At 41.9% G+C, this 17,739-nt stretch overlaps 1 protein-coding gene across 6 annotated transcripts in view; it reads right to left on the reverse strand.

Moving 5' to 3' along the window:
* The window catches only part of ZNF385D (zinc finger protein 385D), an 891,953-nt gene that overhangs the window by 289,418 nt on the left and 584,796 nt on the right, over positions 1-17,739 (reverse strand). Inside the window, exon 1 of one of the 6 annotated variants that reach the window (XM_078072291.1) lies at positions 17,101-17,419. The exons of 2 other annotated variants lie outside the window; for them this stretch is intronic. In XM_078072291.1, the coding sequence (XP_077928417.1) occupies positions 17,101-17,122 (22 nt within the window). In that variant the 5' untranslated portion in view covers positions 17,123-17,419. Of the gene's footprint in view, positions 1-13,152; positions 13,282-16,214; positions 16,660-17,100; positions 17,420-17,739 lie in introns of those variants that run through there. 3 more of the 6 variants (XM_078072297.1, XM_078072290.1, XM_078072289.1) reach the window with 3 other exon arrangements.

Here is a 17,739-nt window from a genome sequence, read left to right on the forward strand (position 1 = left end):
ATTTTCATGTATATTTTGTTAATTATGAGTGAAATTGAATATAGTGTTATATTTTCACAGGCAATATATATTTCTTGTAATGTTTGTTCATAGTCTTCTTCTGGGTTGTCTTTTCTTATTGATTCTTATACAAGTTCTTTGTTAATTAAAAAAATAGCCATTTACCTGACATTTGTATTTAAATTAATTTTGTCACTTATTAACTTAGTTTTTGAATAATTTTTCCCAAACACAGGTTATTAATTTTGTGTAATTAGATTTCTATCATTTTTCCAGCTTATAGTTTTGGGCTTGAGTCCTGATTTCAAAAACCTTTTCCACTGCAAGAGCATAAATTTATTCACTCGGGCTTCCTTCTATAAATTTATGGCATCAGTTTTTATGTTTGAACCTTTGTTCAATCTATAATTTATTTTGGTGTAAGAAGTGGAATAGGAACCCACTTTATTTATTTGTCTAAATGTTCATCCAGTTGTACCCAAACCATTTATTTAACAGTTACTGTTTTCAACAATGAATTGAAATGTCATTTTTATCATAGCCTAAATCCCCATATACATAAGTATCAAGTTTTACTTCTAGATATTCTAATCTGTTTTTTATTACCTATTATTGAGGACCAAATAATTTAATTATTATGATTTTATGATATAATTTAGGGTAAGTCTCCCCTGTCAGACCACTCTTTCTTCATAATTTCCTGGAGTGTTGTTTCCTTATGTTTCTTCTTCCAGATAAATTGTGATATAATTTTTTTCTAGTTCACATTTAAATCATGTTAGTATTTTAAGTGTAATTGCATTGCTTTTATAGGTTTATTTCTGGAGAGCTGACAAGCTTGTGATATTAAATTTGGAGGTAGTTTTTGACAATTCTGATTCTTGGGCTCTATCCCTGGAGATTCTGATTCAGTAAATCTCGAGAGGGGAACAGGAAACAGAATTTTCAAGCACTCCAGGCTATTGTTCAGATAGGTTCTGGCAATACCAGACATGGAAATTCAGAGACGGTGCTTACTCCTTTTGTAAAGAATCAGATGGTCTTCCTAAAGGAGGTGCACTTGCATGGAACTTCTCGAAGAATTAATAAGATTATGTTTTTACATCAAATGTTTAAAGAATAGAAAAGGGTAAGAGTGAAAAAGATAATGAATGTGTAGAATTTTAGAGATACAGAGGCAAAAACAAACTACGTATCAGGTAGGAAAGACAATGTGAGGCAGAGTCTCAAAAGGGTTAAGAAGCAGGACTTAGGATGAGATTTTACCTTGAAACTGCAAGGTAAATTGGCACCAAAACCTGGACTGTACTGACCGCCTGGATAAGCAGTTTGGAAGCTCTGTATCAGGGAATAAGAATCACTGGAGGCAGTGTGTGTGTGTGTGTGTGTGTGTGTGTGTGTGTGTTGGGGGTTATCATGTCTGTAGCTATGCCTTGGGATAGCAAAATGTTGGCTGAGTTGGAAGCACAAAAGAATCAAGTCAGGAAACCCATTAGGGATGATTATGACAGTTCACACAAAAGATAAATGATGTGGTCTGCAGACAGTGAGGGATAGAATGAGGGACACTTGCTCAGGTGTTTGGGACTTGTGTGAGCTACAGTGATTTATTGCTCCATTGAGTACTACCCTCTTATCCCCAAAGCTATTGTAGGATCCAGGAATTTTAGGGCTGGGAGGGATCTCTGAATTCATTTAGACCCTAAGAAGTGCAAGGATCCACACACGTTCAAACTTAATACACACAATGGCAGACTGGAGCCTTGACTCCAGGAGGCAGAGAGAAGGAGTAGAAAGCATGTGAGCCTGGATTCAACTCTGGACTCCCACACTGTCTCTATAACATTGGGGAAGTAACTGAATGTCAGTTTCCTCACCAAGAAGATGAGAATAATAACATCCATGTCCTAGATTTGTTGTGAAGGAAAAAAAAAAAAATGTGTCAATGAGAATTCCCCTCCCCTCTGTCTTCCAACAGAAAAGAGAAAAGAGGATTGGTCCCCCTCCCTCCTCAGGTTCCCTACTGCAGGGTAAAACTCTTAGTATTGTCTATATCTTAGCGGGGATTGCTACTCTTCAATAGCATGGACCAGGAAAATGAGAACCTCCACTTTACATAAATGTCCCCTTCTAGCATGATTCCACAGAAGTGGCCAGAGTAGTGCGTTAAACAGAAAATATCAAAGGGTTGTGTCAACATTTTGACACACCAGATGTCCAGTTAGATGGTCTTGGGTTTGAATCCTGTGCCTGCCATTATCAATCTATTTTTGGGACAAGAAACTGAACCTTGAAGCACACCTTTCCTCTTTTGTAAACCAGAGAGAATGACATCTAGCTCATTTAAACAATATCAACTAAAACAAACAAAATCATTATTTTAGAGAGTGCGTCGAAGTTTGTAAAGTTTGTAAAGAACTAAAGAACTCAATAAATAAATAAACTCATCATTGTTTGGAGTCTTTGTGGTTTTTTGGTTTGTTTTTTGTTTGTTTTTGTTTTTTGGAGTTTTTGTGTTTTTTTTTAAGATTTTTAAAATTTATTTATTCACGTGAGAGAGCACGAGTTGGGGGGAGGGGCAGAGGGAGAGAGAAAAGCAGACTCCCCTCTGAGCAGGGAACCTGACTGATGCAGGGCTCAATGCCATGACCCCAGGATCACGACCTGAGCTGAAGGCAGATGCTTAACCACCCAGGCACCCCATGTTTTTAATAAGTGTGGCATTTTTACCATAGAAACATGCTATAGACATTCCAGATATTTCTAAGCTTAATATGTTCAAACAGAGATTCTGCAAAAGTCAAAGAAGAACACGGAGTTAGGAATAGAAGAAAAAAAACCTGAAATACAAAATTATGCAAATGTGTCTTTACCTTTTAACACTCACTGACTCCAAAGAAAATGAAACTTCCAAATATATTTGGCTTAAGATCTAACTGATGCAGAGATCTCTCAAGGACCAACCTTCTAGCTTTGAGGCGGAGGGACAATTTTCTTTACAGTGTGCAAACCCCCTGTTGTATACATCCTCATTCTTAGAGCATAGGGCATCTTTCCTTTTATGGCACCATTCCTTTTTTGGAAATTGAAACTAGTATCCATATGGAATTAGCACAATGGAAGTGAAATGGAGAAATAGATTGGGGAGGGAGGAGCACGGACAAAAAAAGCAGAAAGCCATGTCATTTTGTTTCAGTCTGAGAACCCACATTTGAGAAGTCTGCAAGGCAATGTTCACATAAACAGTTTACCACTTTGAAAGGAGTTTTTCTACTCTTTAATGATAGGAATATATGTAGAAATCAATCAGGAAAAAATTTCCATGGGGCACTTTGGCAATACCCATGAGAATTTAATAAGCCTTGCCCCATAAATTCCACTTTTAAGAATCTACCCTATAGATATGTGTGTTCATGCACGCAAAGAATTATGTATGCACAATGATATTCATTGCTTTTGTCAGTAAAAGAATGGAAAGAAGTTATTTCTCTTATAAAAGGGCCAGTAAAATAAATCACAATATGTTCCTGCATTAGAATACTATGTAGCTATAAAATAAAGAGAACGAGAAACATCAACTGTGCTAAATAAAGCAATATGCAAAACAGGGTTCATGGCATGTTTCCATTCTATGTAAAAACAAGAGGGTGGGTATATACATATACCCTTCCATTGAATTTATTTTTTTCCAGCTTTATTGAGATGTAATTGATATATAACATTATATAAGTTTAAGGTATGCAACATAATAATCTAATATATGTATATATTGAGAAATGACCACAATAAGTTAACATCACCTCACAGGGTTTCAATATTCTTTTCTTTTGATGAGAACTTCCAAGATCTACACTCTTAGCAACTCTCAAATATACAATACAGTATTAACTATGGTCACCATGCTGCACATTACATCCCCAGGACTTATTTATCTTATAACTAGAAGTTTGCACCTCTTGACCATCTTCAACTATTTCTCCTACCCTCCTTTTCCTGCCTTCCATAGAATGTAGTCTCTCAAAAACAAGAAAGTTCACAAGAGTGAAAGAAGATTTCATTTTCACTATTTACCCTTTTATGATATTTGATTTTAAAAATTGTACATGTCTTACTTTTTCAAAAAAAAAAAATAGCAAATCTTCTCTTAAGTGTATAGAGAGAGTTCATTGTCCCTTTCACTTCCCTGGTGCTGCATGGACCTAAAACAAGTTCAGATGATTATCCGATAAGAAAAGATCACCCCATGTATGGCACATTGCAAGATGTGCCCAGGAAGAAGCCAGTGCGAAAGGAAAGCGAGGTCCCTGTGAGGGGTACACACACACACAGGGGAAGCCCATAGCCCAGCTCCTGGCTCACAGAAGCCAGTCAGTCCCTGTGAGGACAGGATTTGGAAGCATTACTGGGATTGGTGCAACGTGTTCTATGAACAAGATTTCCTGTCTCCTGCCCTCAGACAGTCTTTCTGGAAGGGAACTGGAACCGTCCCTTGATCTGGGCCTCAGCCCCACCACCAGGTGGCTGTTGGCAGGCAAACTAAGAGGAGTTTTGCTTTTATGTTGGCTTGCTTGGTAGTTTCTTTGCCTGCTTCAAAAACCTGCTGCTCGATCTGAGTACTGAGAATATGCTCCTGGGCTCTGGTCTTCAGAGGCTGAGATTTACTCAAGGTCACAGGGAACAGGATGGCGGAGGAGGAGCCTGTTGGGGAGCCAGGCATCTTAGGTAGGCCTCAGCTCAGCCACTTCCTGTACTCTCATTACTAAACCTCTCGGTAACTCCATTTCCTCCTCTGTGAAATCGGCATACTGATCATTCCTCCATCACAGGGATGTTATAAGGAAGAGTTGAGGGGATATACTTAGAACAGTGATGGCAGGGACTAAGCATTTAAAAAACCTGAACTATTTTTAGTAGGTACAGTGCTGCCTGGTGAGGTAGGGTGACTTGTCATTATTCAGTTTGCTGATTTGGCAGCTGAGGCCCAGGACAATTCACCCAAATTCACACCACTAGATAAAGATATGGGGCTTAATTTTTAGTTTGAGTGTTGGTCCTAGCCAGATACATGCATTTACTAACCACTTGGCCTTGTCTATGAAACACAGACTTTGATTCTGTACGTTTAATGCCCTTTTAGAATGGCATTAGGCTCTGGCTACAGTAAGCAGGGATGGGACCAGAGACAAAATCTCCCAATTTTGCCTTTAAAATGGATATAAGGGAAAGTAAGATTGTGCTGGGCCCTTCCTGCAATTGCACGTCATGCTCGAGGAAAGCAAGAATAGCTTCTGCTTTGTTGTTCATTTGTTTTCTTGTCTAAAATGCTAGTTGGCAGCAGTTCGGGCCCAGTAACCCCTACTGTGGAATAATTTGCTGCTTGTAGCCGTCCTACTTACTAGTCATAATAGAAAAACCCAAGTGCACCTTGCTTCACCCGTAAGAGTCACATATTTGGCAGACTGAGTGCTCTGATAAGCTGATGGCATTTGACAGGAGGTGAGTGAATTGGCCTTCCTAGGTAAGGACTGGCAAAGCCAGCCTCAGTCACTCAACACCAGCCAACTGAACACGAGGAAGTGGAACCTCAGGTTTCTATTAGAAATTCACTTTCATGAAAGAGTGATGCCCACAGTTTGGCATTGCACTCAACTCTTATGAATCCAGTGTCTCTGTGCCGGGCTCTGTGCTAAGGAGCGTATGAGTTAAAAGTCTTTTTGTTTTTTCCTCTCCGTGGGCATTTTTAGTAGAAGCTGCGGTGTAGGTGCTGCCTTATCTGTTTCTGTGTGTGTGCGTGTGTGTGTGTGCGCGCGCGTGCGCGTGTGTGTGTTGTTTTAAGGATATCGATTGTTAACACAATGACAGGTCAGGAGATGGAAGGCACAGTCATTAGCTGCAGCTGCCCTCATAAGTTGTTATAGAGCTCAGAGAAACACTAATGGATAAACAAGGTCGACAGGAACACCAGGGGCCAGTGCAGAATGTCCCAATGTGGCCAAGGCTTAGCCAGGCCTTTCTTTCCCTAAACAGCAAACAAAAAGCATTCCTATTGCTATTCGGGTAGGCAAACTAGACACTGAACCACGAATGCCTTGCCCATCATATCTCAGGGCAGGAGAGGATTTACAAGTTGCCCTCTCTGCACAGAGATGGTGTAATACAGACGATCTGTGAGTACTGACACTTGACCTTTGGGGTATTTCTTCTTTTCAGTAATGAAGGGAAGTGCTGGCTCACGTCCATGAATTTGGGGCAAGAGGCAGTCAGCATGTAGTGAGAATGAACTAGTGCTTTATATGCACCACCTAATTTAATACCTACATTTATCCTAGGCAGTATCATTTATCATTCCTGCTTCCCAGACAGGGAAACTGAGGCTCGAAGGGATCAAGTTACTTGCCCAAGTTCTCCATGGAGAACTCAGTCTTGAATGTTGAACCTAGAATTCAAGCTTGATCTATTGGAACCAGGGTGACCGATTCACCACCGTCAGCTTGAGACTTTCTCAGTGTTAGCACTGAAAGCCCACAGCCTGGGACCCAGGCAAAGTAGGATGCTTGGTCACCTGATGGAAATAGGGAGGTTTAGGTTAGAGTCTTAGACCTGAATCCCCGTATCTGCAGAAAGCTGTAGCTTAGATAAATGGTCTCTAACGCCTTAGTATTTAGAGTGTGGTCCACGGGACTAGCAGCACCGAGAGCACCTGGGGACTTATTAGGTAGGAGGACTCCCAGGCCGCACCCACACCTACTAAATCAAGAGCTGCAGTTTACTATGATCCTCAGGTGATCTGTATGAACATTAAATTTTGAGAAGTATGGTTCCAAAATCCTTTCTAGAACCATACCACTGTGATTCTGAATCAACTGGCATAGCATGAACCTCGTTTGGGTAGCAGCTCTATAAAGAACCCCAAATAGAAAGGAGGGGGCTCATCTCTTCGGGACTTCTGCTCTAGAAGCAAGGGGGCAGCACAAGAAGGTTGTCATCAGGCCAGGACTTTCTGCTTTATGCCATGGGCTGATTTCCCTAAGGGGAGTCAGTGTATTGAGGGAGAAAGAACACAGACTTTGGGTTCAGGGGGACTTCTTCTACTGGATTCCTGACCGGGCTGCCTGGGTGACCTGGGGCAAGTTGGGAACTCCTAGGGCGCAGGATGAGCTCTGTAAAGTGGTTAAAATTCCCTATCTCTGAGGTTTTCAATTCTGGCTGTCCTTCAGAATCAAGGGAGGCATTTGAAAAGAAAATGCAGATGCCTGGCCTCCACCCCCAGAGAAGGAGATTTCACTGGATTGCAGTGGGGCCTTGACCATAGCATCTATTCAGAGTTCCCCCGGGGATTCCTTTGTGCAGCCGGGATTTAGACCCACTGATCTGCTTTTAAGGATGCGGGTGAGGTGCAATGAGTTAACTCATGCCAGCACCTGGTGCAAAGCGGGCACGCAGGCTGTTAAGCCCCCTTCTCTGTCAGTGGTGCCGCCTCACCTGTCAGCACCAGGCCTGCTCTCCACAAACAGGAGTTGGGAAATACTCTCAGGGAACCAAGAGGTCCATAAAGCCCATGCCTTGGGCTTTTCACTATAACTTTCTTATTAACTTACTATGCATTTTAAAGTTAGGGAAAACCAAGCCGCTGTGCTAAAAAAAGAAGTAAACCAGAAGGTTAGTGTTTAAGATCTTAAACTTTTTTTTAAGGAAAAAAAAGCCCTTTTTTTTTTTTTTTTTTTTTTAAATAAGCTGCCCTCTAAAGCGCCTTTTAGCTGATAACCTTAGGATATGTCCCTTAAGGATCCCCATAGCCCTCTAAGGTATATCCCACCATCCCTCGGAGTAGCTCGTTGAAACACCTGGTGGTAATCATGTGCCTTCCACATTGTGCCCTGCAAGGGCAATTCTCCCGAGCAGTTACTGGGGCATTGCTTCTAAACAAGGGCACCGTAAGTTATGAACTGTCGCAGGGCTTTACAAGAAGGCTTTGAGAGAGATGCTAATAACTCCATACAGGAAGGGCAGAATGTTTTGCCTTAATTTTTTTTTTCTTAATAGCAGGGCCAGTCAGCCAAAGAAATCAGTCTTTAAAAGTCCAGCAACACATGGAAGGATAGGTAAAATTGGTATCAAATCCCCCTTCCCTTCCCAAGCAACTATTAATAAACTCCCTCAGCTTTCAACGTGTCTATTCCCGTTAGAGTCTTGGACAGGAAGGAATATGGGGCACAGAATCTTTACAGAGGGTTTCCTGCCCAGCTCACTTTCTCTCCCCTGCCTTTGCTCTTGCAATTTCCCTTTGTTAAAATCACAAAGAACAGATTCGATATGGCCTCGCAGGTACATCTGATTCCATCATGCAAGGGGCTATGTGAGGATGTACCCAAATGTTTCCTTTCTCAGTACACTCAGAAATCCCTGCTGGAATGCTAAACTGCATAACTGAACATATATTTCCAAGTTGTTATTTTTTTTCAAGCTCGCTCTTCTCTTTCTAATTCACTGGGTTTTTTACATCCTCATAATAAGGCCCATTCACATGGTGCTTTGCATATGGTGAAGCTTGCATTCAGCAACTCATTGAACCTCGCTGTCAAACAGACTCTTTAACCCACTGTACGAATGAAAAAGTTGACGCAGAGACGGATTCACCAATTTATCCAACGTCATGGTACCAGAAAGTGACAAAGTAGGTACGTGAACCCAGAAGATTGGCGAGGGGCTGCTGAAAGCTCTTCAATGATAGTCCTTTCCCTCTAACTTGTATCTTCCCCCAAGCAAACCTCTTGCTGATAATTGAGATGTTTTTGCAGAGACACTGTCTCATTTAAAGCACTACTCATATCAGGTGGAAGATCTCCCTCCAGGTCCTCGGACAGTTTGCCCTGAGGTCTATTTCCTGATGGTCCCCTGGGCCACCCAGGTGCTGACACCTGCAGGATGCCCTGCCCAGGCTGCCTTGTCAGTTGGCCTCTGGCTCCATTCTACCAATGAGAGGCCAAGGCAGTGCATTGGAGCGTGGGCAAAAGGGAGAAGCCAGGGTGGGGATTTCTCTGTCTCTCTCCATGCCAAAGGCTGACTCCTTCCATCCTTTAATGTCTTAGGTCTGCCATGATTCCTTGGGCCCTGGCCTTCAGGCCCACGTCTCTAGTCTTTCCATCTTACAACTACCAGTTTCTTGCTATGGCTAATCTCTGGGTTGCCTCACCCAGCCCCCATGTGGCTTCTCAGCAATTCTATCACCCATCTAACAAATTATCTGCATTAAGTCCTTTGTGAATCAGTTAGCATGGTTCCTGTTTTCTGATTTTTTAAAATTTTTATACATTTGTATATTAGGCTGGATATAGAGGGAAAAAGTAAGGAAGAATCAAATTTTACTGGCGGCTTACCATGTACTTCCTGGGTCTTGGCACTTTCATATGCCTTGTATATTTTAGTCCTCAAAATAGAACTGTGGGAAACATATTATCATTATTCTCCTTTTACACAAATCTGGATATCAAAAATGTGAGGTGACTTGCCTAACCATATAGAGCCAGTAAGTGGAACAGATAAATTCTAACGTAGGCCATTTTTCCTTCTTTTATCAGTCATGGAATAAAGACCAGGCCGACTCCATCTTGAACAAATACTGGAGACGGGTGTCATTGTAAATATCGAAGAGTTTGTAGCACAAATGACCTGGATTTTTTCTTCTTACAAGCTTTGAGTTAAATAGTGACACAGCAGGAATAGATAGCCTATAATTAATACAAGCCTTAATATCTAACACTGCCTTGGAAAACCAGAGGCAGTGGAGAAAGCTGGGTCCTGCCTGAGGCCAATTAGTATTCTAATCTAATATTCTACTTGTGGTTTTTGTATTATTAATTATTTGACATAAAAAACAAGGCCGAATAAATAAAAGTAAGAATTATGTTCAGACCTCTGTTATTAATTATGATTCCACCCAGTCAAAACACAAACATACCTTATTTCCCAATCATCTGTATTCATTTCTTTAGCTATCAGCTGGAATACTTTTTCTAGCATTATTGTTACAAATAATCTTCCATTCAAAAAAAAAAAAAAAAATATATATATATATATATATATATCCCCCTGTACTTTTCTTTCAAGTGTAAAGAGCACTGAAGTAAGCCACAGAAGGACCAAACTGGAGTCTTGGCCTTAAGGTTTACTAGCTGTGTGACCTTAAGAATGTTGTTTCAGTCATCGGATGCTCAAATTCCTCATCTCAAAATAGAAATAATTGTATTTTATCTACCTCCTGCAATGGGTCATTTGAAGTATTAAAAAAAGCATAATGGTGATGCATTTCGAAAAATACCAGTTGCCATACAAGTATAAGGGACCGTGTTTATCAAAGTGTGTTTACATTCATTATGGCGTTTTTATCCTCAGAGCAATCTGCCACAAGCACTTTCCTTCATCAGCAAAACGCATGAATATGAAAAAGGTAAGTGTGAAGAGCAACTTTACAAAAGTCTTGCAAATAGTAGTCAAAATTATCTCCATTTTCTTCAGCTTTCAGGAACGACAGTCTTCAAAACTGGTGGCCTTCCTGGGCATTTGTGGCTACCTGCACAGAGCGGGCTTTCGTACCTCCCCCAGCCCCGTGGCAAGAGCACGTCAACATCTGGGGCAAACTCACTGAAGGCAAGTAAAGCAGAGAGCTGAAGCTGTGATCAAGTGAATGGATAAAAAGTGCAATTCTACTGCCTTATATGCTGATTTTAGGTATCTTTCAGACATTTTTGTACATTGGTCTTAATATTCTATAGATCTGTTCCTCTTTACACTGCAGAGTCCTATGAAGAAAGACGTAAATGGAAACAGAAAAAAGACTGTAGAATTCCTCACATGTATTTTAAGATCCAATTTCTAAGGACTAGTCCTTACCTTTAAAGATTAAAAAAAAGGCAGCTCAAATGTTTTCACAGGAACAAAGAGGAGCATTTCTCTTGTCAACACACATATACCAGTTTTCACTGGGGACATCAGCCTTAAAGGCTCTGCTGAGGAAGTGGACAGCCGTCCTCCCTAATTCTCCAACCCATTCAATGGTGCACCATCAACACCTATTTGGAAGTGCCTATGCACCTGGCACTGAGCTAACCGGGGTGCTGAGGATACAGGTTCAACAGCATTCATTCTGTAAAAGAACTCTCAGCCCACGCACCGCATCCCCACCCCACAGCTCTCATCTCCCACCAGGTACAATGATGCTTTGGGGTGGACAGCATTTGCTCAGAACACCAATCCTGCCACTGCGGTCTCCCTCCTGACCTTGGCCAGGTGACTTCTCTCTTTCCTCCTTACTTACGGAAATGGGATACTGCAAGGGTAGGAAAAAAGAGAAGACGGAAAAGGTTGATAAGGAGAAGGGGTTCAGTGCATCCCATCCAGTGCTCAGTGGAGGTTCACGTGTATTTCAGGTTTTGGAGTCAAGAGGGTTTCCTGGGAATACCCTACATTTTAAAAGCTGTGTAGGGCACCTGGGTGGCTCAGTTGGTTAGGCGACTGCCTTCAGCTCAGGTCATGATCCCAGGGTCCTGGGATCGAGTCCCACATCGGGCTCCCGGCTCAGCAGGGAGCCTGCTTCTCCCTCTGACCCTCTCCCCTCATGCTGTTTCTCTCCTGCTCACTCTCAAATAAATAAATAAATAAATAAATAAATAATCTTTAAAAAAAAATAAATAAAAAAAAATAAAAGCTGTGTAAACCTGAAGCTCACATGCAATGAAGCCCGACTTCCAGGGGCTTCATAATGATTTTAACGCTGCGACAGAGCAAAGCGTCTTCCTATTTTCAACCCTAGCAATTTGGTCCAAGCATGATCTCAACCACTTTAAGCTTTGGTATTTCTAGCCACCTCTTAGGCTGTATTTTCTCTTAATGCCACCAATCATGTGTGAAATTCTGTTGCAAAACTAATCTTTGTGGGAAATGATATGTAATGGCTTCTTTAAAGAGAGTCAGAGAGAGAGGGCAGCAGCTATGACCTTTGTTGTTTTTTGACATGTTTTTCATAGTGTAATACAAATGGAAACATCTCTTTCTCAAGGTCAAAGTAGAGATAAGTTTCTGCTTGTACAAGCATCACTCTTTCTTAAGCAGAAAGACGCTTGAAAATTATCCTTAGGACTTGATCTTTAAAACCTCTAATGTATATAATGGTTGTTAAACTTGAAGCCAGCAGTGCTAAAAAAAAATAGTTTAATATCCATCTTGTTAAACCAATACTTAATGATTTACCTTTTAAATGATGTGAAAAGACTTAAGAATACATAAAAGATGTGAATGAGGAATGAAATTCAGATAGTTACATAAAAAGGCACTATTTGATGATCCAGTATGACGCGCACACACACACACACCAACAACACATCTTGCCTTATCAGGGGAGGTTTCAGACAAAAGCAGCTGTGACCAAGTCTTCGGGAATGGAAGTCAGAAACCACTAATTTAAATTTTTCATTTGTTTTTTGGAACAATTATGCCACCCACAAAATGGTAACTTTGCAAATCGTCATTATCTCATGAATTTTGGAACGTATCCCTTAAATAAAACCATCTCATTTCCATATAATTACAGCAACTAATAAGGTCCTTAAAAATATTTTTTTTGCTCAAAATTTAAGAGTGTAATAAGGATTCCACGCTACTGGCATATTGATCAAATCTGGAATTCGTTTCCTTAAAATAAGAGCTTCACATGAATTTAAAAGAGAGCTTGCCTTGAGAAAGAAATCTTCATGGTTTCCCAAGTTCTCTTCGATTGCTGTTCCCGCATGTGATCCCTTCTGACAGGATTCACCTGTCACATTCTCCATCCCTGTTATGTAGTAATTTACTGCATGTCATTTAGATTCATTTGTAATAAAACATAATGGTGATGACTTCAAGCTTTAAAAAGGAGAATCTGCACGAACAAGTGCCTTCCTGAGTTATTTTCTCCTCCTGTCAGCCTCAGGAAGATAGAAACACCTCCAGAGCATTTAGAGAGACTCTAGTGGACCTAATTCCCCATAACAGATCACTCAGTACAAACTAATTAGGACGAGTTAAATGTTTCCACTGAAAACACAAAAAAAGAGGAAGGTTTTTCTCTGCCGCCCGCTGTTTTCCACTCATTTCCTTCCCCGGAACCTTGCCGCTTACCTGTTTTCCTAACAGACTGCTTTAGAGGTGAAACTTGATGGTTTAGCCACAAGCAAAAGGGTAAATGCTGACGTGAGAATGTTCTCAACATCCCAGGGGAAAAACAAAAGTCCTTCTTATGACAATGTACAAACGTATCTATTATAGGCTGGGGAATAGGTTTCTGGGCTAGAATTTTCCTACCAGATTTTTTCTAGCTGTTGTATCACAAGTTTCCTCAATTATGTATTTCTCGTTGGGACTGGCACCCTGCTAAGTATTTTTTCTATTTTTCTCAGGCATTTTAAGGAACACAGCTGATCCAGAAGGAACACTAAGCTGAACTTGAATGGCCCTTTCACACTTTCTAGATTGTGTTTGCCCCTTTCTCGGGGTTTATTTAATACACTGTTAATAGTAGCATTTAGAGTGGGCTCTAATATTTGTCTCTCAGTTCTGCTCATTTGTTTATTTCCTTTTTCCAGGTTATGCTCATGGAGCAAGCCCCAGCCTCTGATTGGCTGTAAGCTCCCCAGAGTCTCCAGCTGGTGGACTCAGGACTGAAAACATCTTTAATTTCAGCCCCACAGAATTTCCTCAGTGCCATCGGCCTCCCGTTTTCTCTCCGGATGGCAAAGGATTGAGACATGGCACCTCCCTGGCCAACCATGGACAATTTGTGAGGTTGACATGACCACTGGCAACAACTCACCACTCCAGCAGTGGAGAAATGTGGTGGGCCAGATGGAAAGCGGGAGATGATTCAGACATACGGCGCATAGAGCTGGAGACAGTACATGGTTACAACCTTCTGCCAGGCTCTGACAAATAGCCGGATGCACTCAAGCAAAGAACATGCCCTTCATACCAGCATACTCCTCTTAACCAAACTGTAACCCAGCAGCTCAGGTCTGTTGTACTGACAACCACCCACAGCCTCTCTTCCTTAATCTGAGGAGAAGCCTCCCAGCTGCCTTGCTTTTATTTCTGGATAAATTATTAATGGCTATTCATCCTTGGCACATGTAATTTTTAACTATGTAAAATATTTATGGGGGTGGGGAGGGAATTTCATACATATTCTTTTTCCTTGCTTTTACTGTAAATCCCAATCAGGTTGCTGACGGGGATTTTCCTTGCTTCTTTCTCCTCTGTGAACCTTATTTTTAACTCCAAGTAATGAATGCAAGATCGATAGCATAAGTAACAAAAGTATCCACGGTGACTGAACAGCAAACTCTTAAATCACTGCACAGTAAGTGCAAATGAACAATTATTGAAAACACTACACTAAAATTTCAATAGGAGATAAGAGTGAGGCTTAAGTCATTAAAAGGGTCCATTAGTCTTGTAAGTCTGAGACAACACACTCAACACATGAGGTATTCTTGAGAACTGGAAATATTACATATTCCACCCACTTGCACACACACGGAACTGACTCCAACTGAGCAAGGATGGGGTCCAGTTGTCCAGTCCCTAAGGCGAAAGAGACACACAGAAAAGCAGGTAGGCTGAGCCAGCCTGTCCAGGCAATGATTCTTCAGTTATATTCGAAGGGGGGTATTGAGCAACACTGACAAATTAGATTATTTACAAGGGAAATAAATATCCTGCTTACATATCAGTTTACCTGGCGCTACAGCATCACCATGCTCCTGATCACTCCCTGCTGGAGATGCAAATAAAAGTCTTCTGCCGCCTCAACTCCATGCCCACGAATCACCAGAAAAGTCCAGGAATGCAGCCCCACTTTCTCTTTGTCCATGTTCTCCCAGACTCAGTTCAAAAATGAAGAAGGAAGTAATGGGCAACTAAACTACAAAGTGGAAGTGTTGTTTTCAAAAATTACCTGAAATAGCTAAAATTTTGGAAAAACCAGCAAACACACACACACACACATACACACACGTAGTCTTAGAGATTTGCAAACATTAGGATGCTAATAAATCTTGAAAATGCCTGGGTTGTTTTGCTCCATTCTTCTTGCCCTACCTCTTATACCATGCATTTTATTAGAGACAGGTGGGCTCTCAGAGTTCTGAATGTCTAACAGCTTGAGCGAGGGGCTGCATAGCATAACCTGAAATAAACGGCATTCCTGAATACCCACGATTTCCTCCAGGAATAGAAAAACGTATCTCATGCTGGAATTATGGTAAGACTGAACCCTATTCATGACACAGAGGGCAACTTCAGCTTTGCCTTTAATAGAGTATAGTTTCATCTGAAGTAGGACATCACATTTCAATTCATACTATTAAAAACTTGCATTACACACTGAAACTAATTGCCCTGTGAATCACCCTGCTTTACAAGACAGCTGGACTAGCCTACAGTTAACATGAGCTAGCCCAGTGAACATTTCTCCAACAGCCACATGATAATCCAGGACAGCACGGATGGCCACTGACCAGTACTTTTAGACTATGCCACTACTCTGGCCAACCCTCCTTCCTCACCACAACCACATAAGGAATTGTTGCAAGAGGCTAAAAACTTAAGCTAAAATTATACTTCCTACTTCTTATCCCTCAATATCATTACACATGCCGAAATTTTATTTTGTCCAGAAGATATATTCCTTTACAAGATTTCCCATTTACCAAAAATATATTCACGAGAAACACTTGGTGTTTTATCACCTGCCAATAAACAAGCTTACCACCTCCATCACTACCCCTGGAAAGAGGTGTTGTTTAACTCTGGATTCGGCTTAAATTTGGCTATGAAATGAGGATTGTTTCTTCCAAATCAATTTTAATTATTTTTAAGACTTCTTTTCTAAGCTGACACACATTATAGGGAAATCAAAACTGCTGTCAAGACAACTAAAGGCATTCAGCTTTCCCAACTTGTGTTCCTTCCATACTTTCACAAATGTTTCAAAGTCTCAAGAAAACAAAACAAACAGTACACACAGATAAATGCCCAAGAAACTAATACCCCCCCAGCACAAGTTTACCTAAGCACCTCTTTAATCTGAAAAATCACTCTTGATCTCAGATCTCAAACCAAGAAATCACCCAGAGCATTTGCATCTTGGAATCTTCCCTGGCCCCTCTCCAGCTGTTCTCACAAACCTTTTAATATCAGATAGATGCCCTCGGATGATGACGCGGGATGGAACTTACAGAAGGAAAGCATAACTTCAGGGAGGAGGGAAGGTTATTCAGTCCCAATCCTTGGCTTCTTCTCATTTAGTGAAGGGGTTGTGCCTTCTCTCCCAGCAGTAAGTTGCGGCGTTACAGTGCGAACATACAGCTCCCAGCCCGCTTAGAGTGCTCCAGTGATAGCCCACATCTAAGCCTCAGCATGTTTTCTGGAAATGCAGGGAGCTCAGCTGAAAATCTTAAGGGAGCTTTCCAGCGTGGCACACAACTAAACTGCACAAATATTTAACAGCTTCGAGACCTCTAAAGGTTTAAAATAATATGCATTTTGTGCTAGGCTGTTGTAGCTAGAAGGAAAATGGGATGGTGTGGAGGAGCGTCCTCAGCTGCTCAACCACGGCACACCAAAGAATGTTTTCCCTTTTTGGCTCAGAATTAGGGAAAAACCAAAATGCCTAATGAAACATTGATACCGACTAAGCTTTCACAGCATCAATAGTATAGGAACTTAGTTTTACATTCCATTGAGTTAGCCCATGACTTCCCACGCCGCACCATTTCTCCTTCTTCACCTAGCTAAAAAAGCCAACTTCACGCAGACAAATCAAGGCAAAGTTTATCCACCCCCACCAGTTTCCTTTCTTTTCCAACTTAAACTCATCCACGACTAATAAACAGCCCCAATTGTAGCACAAAGGAAGCTCTGACGGCTGCACCAGCTTGGTCCTCCACTTGCCAACTGGAGGTAGGTTTAATGTAATATATTCTCGAGGCTTAAAGATTTTTTTAAAGGGCTGCTCTGCCCTGATGAAGAGCTGGACACCCCCAGAATTACATCATCAGAGCTAACACTCACCAAAATACATTATGTTTCTCATTAATCAGACAGCTGGAACCCCACCGCGGCGTCTTCAGCATTAGCTCGCACCCAAGGCTGACACGCAGAGCAGAGCCGTTTCATGCTACATTCGGTGGAAATGTCCCCGGCGTGGAGAGCAGCGAGCGCCGAGCCGGCGTCCTCCGCGGGATGAGCGCCTTGCAGGCTGCCTTTCCCGGGTTACGATCCCCGGCGGCTGGAGCGTGCGCTCCGGCTGCCTGCTGCACTGCCCATCCTTACTGTAATCCGACTCCTCCTTGCGATGTCCTTGCCGCGCCTGTGACATCAGGACTGAGAGTACTACAAACAGACCCCCCCACCCCACCCCACCCCACCCCACCCCCGGTTAGCAGCGGCTCCATGAGGTGCTCCGATTGCCTGCCTGGACCAACCATGGCTCTTGGAAAGCTTTGACGAGCCCAGAGACCTGGGAGGGGGCGGAGTGAGGGGCGCGGGAGGTTCTCTTAAAGAGAGAAGGGTCTCCGGATCCACATGGGAGCACACAGGGGAAATTCACCACGGTGCGGGAGGGGAAGTGGTTAAGGCGAGTTCTGCCATTAACGTGTAATTATAGATACACTTTTATCCCGCCCCTCCCGTGAATGTCATCATCTTTGC

This window comes from Halichoerus grypus, chromosome 1 (assembly GCF_964656455.1).
Source record: "Halichoerus grypus chromosome 1, mHalGry1.hap1.1, whole genome shotgun sequence".
In the NCBI taxonomy this organism is placed as follows: Eukaryota; Metazoa; Chordata; class Mammalia; order Carnivora; family Phocidae; genus Halichoerus; species Halichoerus grypus.